General features: G+C 38.9%; 1 protein-coding gene across 1 annotated transcript in view; it reads left to right on the forward strand.

The window, feature by feature from the left end:
• Window positions 1–3,511, forward strand: part of ptdss1b (phosphatidylserine synthase 1b) — a 35,356-nt gene extending 31,845 nt beyond the window's left edge. Inside the window, exon 13 of the mRNA XM_007887899.2 lies at window positions 1,894–3,511. Within this exon, the coding sequence (XP_007886090.1) occupies window positions 1,894–2,015 (122 nt within the window). The 3' untranslated portion in view covers window positions 2,016–3,511. The remainder of the gene's footprint in view (window positions 1–1,893) is intronic.
• Window positions 3,512–6,000: the final 2,489 nt, after the last annotated feature.

The raw sequence follows: 6,000 nt of genomic DNA on the forward strand, positions 1-6,000 counted from the left end.
TTTATTCTAATGTTTACACCACAGCTTTCAATTCACTGTAGTTGTCAATCTTCTACAGACAAATTAAAGACTGCAGTTTAAATGAGACTTTTGAATTTGACTGCCTTGGAAAGTAAGGAGGGGTAACTTGGACTTCTGTACACAATTTTGTCCTTATTTACAGGGCTGAGGTGCTTTGCAGGTTGTGATCTTGCTTCACTGTTGTCCTGGATGCTGTCATGACACTGTATATTTCTGCACATCGAAATTATGATTCAAAACAAAATCGTACAGTGGTGCTTTCCTTGATCGCTTGTTCAGTTTTATTCAATGAATTTTGGAAATATGCAGACCAAGAAGGTCTGCCATTTGATTCCATGTTGATCAATCATCCAATTCACAGCACCCCCCCCCCCTACAATTGACCTTGAGTAAAGGGAGAAATCTCCTGACAGCTATTTCGAGCAACCTATTGGAAATAAGTTACACATGTAATGATGTCTGATAAGGGCAGGATTGTCTCGAATGGTACTCTGCAACTCCTTCTCTAACCCCCCCTCCCCCCCCCCCCCACACACACACACACAATACAGTAATATACTGCAAAGGTAATTGGACTGAACTTGTACCATTCAATATCTCACGTATAAACCTTTTGTTCGCATTGTCTTTAATATCCATTTGTCCAATGGACGCCACCTCTATTAATACAATGCTTCCCCCAGCAGTGCCTGACAAATGGGTTTAAAGTCCCATCACAACCAACATTTGTTTTAAAAATGTTAACATTGTTGAGAGGAATTTTAAGTTTGAATGACAAAGAAAAAAAATACTCCGAATGGTCTGTGGCCTTCAATTTAGCTTCTGATAAATTAGAATAGAATGATCCTTTTGAAGGGAGAAAGCTGTTTGAAAAATATCCAAAGGACAGGGGCTGATGACTGACAAATAAAGCTCAATAAATCTAAATGCAATGTACTGAATATAGGAAGCAAGAATGGGAAACGCATGTACTCACTCCATGGCTGGAATAGAACTTGTCAAGAAAGATGTCTGGCAAAATAGCAATAAACAAGGCAAACACAATTCTGAACTATATTACTAAATCAGTTCAGTTCCAATCCCCAGATGTCATATTCGAGCTATATAGTGCACTGGTCAGGCACTAGTACATTGCATAAAATTCTGATAGCCATAACATTAGGGGGTTGTACAGAGGAAAGCAATGAGGGTGAGGAATGATTAGACAAGTGGGCTCTTCATTCTTAAAGGGAGAGGACCTTATAGAGGTGTAAATGATTTAAAATGAGATTAAGAAAGTAAACACAGAACAATACTTTTGAATACATTGAGATATTTGAGGGAGAGGGTAAATCCTTTGAGATAGGTGAACAAGAGGACTGAGGTTTAGAGTTGCATAGGGCAATTTCAGGACAGGCACCAGGATGTCTTTCTTTACCCAAAGGCTAATTAATGATTAGAACATTTTACCAAGAAGAGTGGATGAGGCTAGAATGCTGGTCTCATCTAAAAACAGCTTGGGTGATCTGGACGGATGAGATCAAATGGGCCGAAAGGCCTTCTTCATACCAAACTTCTCTTGTGATTTTTGTGACTATTAATGGATCTGCCAGAAAGTAATTCAACAAATTTCTAGCTAGATTGACTTCTAGACTTGCAGGGTAGACTTGTAGACTTCTGTCGAGCAAACTGCTAAATCAGTGCTGCAGCTGTGTGCTTGTGGAGACTTTTTTTGAATAACTAAAATGAGAATAAAACTGTATAAACGGAGCCATGTTTAAGTTTATTTGGCTAGCAGTGCATACATGGCACACATGTGCAAATAGGTAAAAAATGGTTATTCAGTTTGGATACCTTCACCAAATGCTATTTTTTAAAATTCTTTTTGACCAGGGGAAGGATCTTCTGCTGCTTCATTACACCTCACCTCAACAGACTCTCGAGTAACGAAACGGAGAAAGGGCTCCGGGAAAACTAAAGTCAGCAATGGTCTCGGCAGGAAGATTTCAAAATGATGAAGGCTATGATGGAGCCGAGGAAATTTTCGGAGCTGGATCCAAAACCATGTTGAGTGCCAATGAGCACGAGGAAAATGATGTCAGAAATAGACTGTATCAGGAGCTATGGCTGGTACATGATGAATAATAACCTCTTTCACTGTTCGCTACAGTTGCTTGTGATGCAGTGAAATACTTTCATGTTACATTTTGTGTATTTTATTTTAAAGAAATATGAAAAATAAGGAAGAAATGCCTTTTTTTATATTTCAGGTTTTTTTTTCTTTCTTGCAATTAATTATAGGGGTGAAAAATGCAGAGCTGTGATACCAAGAAGTATTTTACACCCTATTTCACTTTGATTGATTAAAGTTGAGTTGTAGAACTAGCAGTAACCTATGTTCGAGTTGGCTGTTAACCTTAGTGAACAGATTACTGAACAGGAGATTGAATGAAGCACATACTTTATGCACTTTCTGACCGGCAAGTCTTGTACATGAAAAATGCATGAAAAATGTGCCCATTTTGTGCCAAGTGTATTGCTATCCATGTTGCTTTGGCAGAATGCTATCAAACAACTCATTTCAACTTCCTTTTCTGAAATGTTCCTAATTCACTTTGGATTACAGAACTGACCGCTGCATTTGAACACTTCTACGAATCCATCTCCAGATTTAATTGTGTGCATAAATATGTGCGAAAGGAAAGTTTGTCTGATGCCCTGGCCAATAATTCCCCAAATAAAATTGGTCATTCACTTCATGGTTGTTTGCAGACCATTGCTTGGCACAAATTATCTGCCAAGTTTCCATACAAAATAGTCATTACACTTAGAGTAAAATTCTATGAAGTGCTTCGAGATGTTTTTCTGCCATGGAAGGCGCTATATCAAATTAAGAATTCCTGTTATAATTTAATTTATTTTCATTCCATTTATTTCCATCCAACAAAAAAGGGAATTCAGTATAGATTACATTTTGTTAGATTTCATTTCAGTTTAAAGGAGACAATACTGGACATTTTTTGTGTGCATGTTTCATTGCATAAATGTAAATACAAGCAGTCAATTAATCTCATCTTCATTGTTTCAGAAGTTGCTTTTGCTTTAGGTTAATTTTTTCTTAATTTTTTGTCCACTTGTAAATTCTATTTACAGTAAGGATAGTGCTAAAGAAGGTGTGAGTGTGTGTGTTTATACGCGTGTGTGTGTGCAGTGAAGCACAGGATAATGCAGTATCTTTTTATGGCCATTCTGTGTTTGCACAATTAGTTCTATCAGAAATCATAAGTGAATCACTGTGTGGATCAGGACATTGTATTGAGAAGCTTGCACAATGCACACCGGTTCAGCTACTATTGACAGCAGCATGCACAGTTTTGCTTGTTCAGTGTATTTGCCAGTCAATGTATGGATATATTTTTCCATTATAAACTGTGACTGCTTTTTCTCAGGAAAATGTTACATTTGTGATACTAACTAGACTGGAGTTTGAAATAAAGTGCATTAAAAGCTACTCTTGTTTTTGTGTAACATGTTTTATATCCAGGTTACTGTTGATGATGGACTAGCCAGCCTGCTTATCAGCAGGACATAGAGAAGACCAGTCAATGGAGGCAGGAATTTTTCCCACTTGGCTCCTGTTAACCCTGCAAGTCAAAGCCCTACTGGGTGGGTGGTCCTAGATGGACAAGCAGTGGGAAACTTGCCAGATACTATTTGCAATGGCAAACTTTGATGTTAGTTGATTATACTAGCAGTATCCCAACACATACTCTTGGAACCCTATGTCTTGGTTCTCACTAACCTATGCCTAATAAATCACCTTGGGACATCCTAAATAATAATAATAATCCTTAAATTTGATATAGACCCTTATCACGTCATTGAGACGTCTCAAAGCTCTTCACAGTATACTGTGTGTAAAGTGTGGGTTTTTGTGGATGAAATGCGGCAGCCTGTTGACATGAATGGTGCTATATAAATGTAAACTTGTAATTAGATAAGCAGGGCGCACTACTCCAATTTACAGACTCAGTACAAAATTGTACTAAGTTAATGAGACTTCTTGATGCGGACTACGGAACAAAAAATATTTTGATGTGGGTTCATTTTTAAAATCTTGTCGAATGCCTTATTGTGATATTCCTATACCTACCTGCAGAGGATGCTGTAGTCCTGACAATGATTTGTGAGCCATCCCAAAGCATAGGGAGGTATTGTGGATTGTAGCTACAACTGTGGCAGTAGCGTATAATAATAATCCTTGTATTTGATATAGCCCCTTATCATGTCTTTGATATGTCTCAAAGCCCTTCACAGAATATGCTGTAAAGTGAATTGACTGTATATTTTGTGGGCGAAACACGGCAGCCAATTACACACAGCAGTGTCCCACAAACAGTCGTGGATTGAGTTACCAAATTATTATTATAATACCCTAACTCTAATCATCTCCTGGCTCTGAAACACTGTAATCTTCAAGTATGAAATTGTCTTCTTTATCAGTGGATAAAGTTAATCAGAAAAAAAACATACAATTCTAATCTGAGATCAACATCATCTGACCACTGATTTGTTTCCCATCAAACTCTACATTCCACAAAGCTTTTATTGGCACATAACAGCAAGTTGCTCAATATTACTTATTAGGATCAAATTTATTTTATCAACAAGTCGCGTTATCCCAAGCGAATGTTGTATCTCACCAAATATAATCTAGCAGCGGTGTTTCTTGCATCCCCTCCTTTGTTTCTTTTCTCCTATCTTCTATCTATACTTTTCTAATTTTTTAAAAAAAGTGTTTAAAGTGCTACTGAATATATTTAAACAAAGGACAAACAAAGAAAACAAAACGGGTGACCGTGACAACAGCCCAAGGAATAACTGATAAGAACTGATATTTCACTTGATCTTAGCCAAAAGGCCATGAATCTTTAACATCCACAATCTCACAGTTGGTCCCTGGGGACCCGATGTCACGGCACTCAGTGCTGTACGGTCTGTTCCCGAGCACTCACAGCGAAACCCACATTGAGTGTGCCTGGAGGATCATAAACTCGGTAAAGGAGCCACTTTGGCACTCCCGAAACCGGGTGTTCTCCTGGCAGAACGAGGGGACGGTGAGGGTCAGGCTCACGCACGCTAGGATCAGGGACTATATACTGAGGGACAACCTGAAGCTCGGCTCAACCGCGGCAAAGGCCAAATGGGGCCTGACCCCAGCAGGAGCTGCTCCGGCACAAACCATTCAGGGCGCACCCACCGGGTAGCCCACGAGCGCACCAAAACTGACTGAAATAAACACGAGGGCACAGAAGGATGTTCGAGATGTAACCAAAGAGTGTCCCAAAAATGTGTGTACAGTAAACGTGTGCGTGTACGGTGCACATTGAGGCGCCTTCTGAAAGTGGCAAATGCTCCTTATGAGGGTGTGTGCGGGCATGCACATGGGTGTGATGTACACAGGGGCGACTCCAGACTGTTTTAAAGGGAGCGTCCCAAAAAACGTGAGCACAACCTGTGTGCGGTGAAGGAATGTACCGTAAACAACAGAATATTTTTTGTGTCGGGAGAAAGGGAATAAAATTGTAACAGAAGATGTTGTACATTGTGTTGGTTTTGGATTTCTGTTGTACCAAATACTATATTTAAAATAAATATACATTTTCCAAACAAAAATCCACCTAAACAGACAGCTGGGTCCTTGGTTTAACATTTCATTCCAAGGACAGTACAACTCTTCTTACTCACTATTCAGTTAATTGAACATAAACTGCTGTTATGCTTTTGTGCATACATAGTGTCTATATTCTGTTTATTTCCCCAATGCTACCAGTTAATTTACCACATCAAAGAGACAAATTATAAATCATTTGGGATTCCAAGGCAGCAGAAAGAAGAATGGATGCATTTTGCAAAAACTACTAGGGAGTGTGCTAAAGGCAATAATTCAGCATAGGGTTTCATAAATCCTCGAAAAGAAAGAATTATTTGTGATACTGT

The sequence above is a fragment of the Callorhinchus milii genome, unplaced genomic scaffold, assembly GCF_018977255.1.
Source record: "Callorhinchus milii isolate IMCB2004 unplaced genomic scaffold, IMCB_Cmil_1.0 Scaffold2, whole genome shotgun sequence".
Classification (NCBI taxonomy): Eukaryota; Metazoa; Chordata; class Chondrichthyes; order Chimaeriformes; family Callorhinchidae; genus Callorhinchus; species Callorhinchus milii.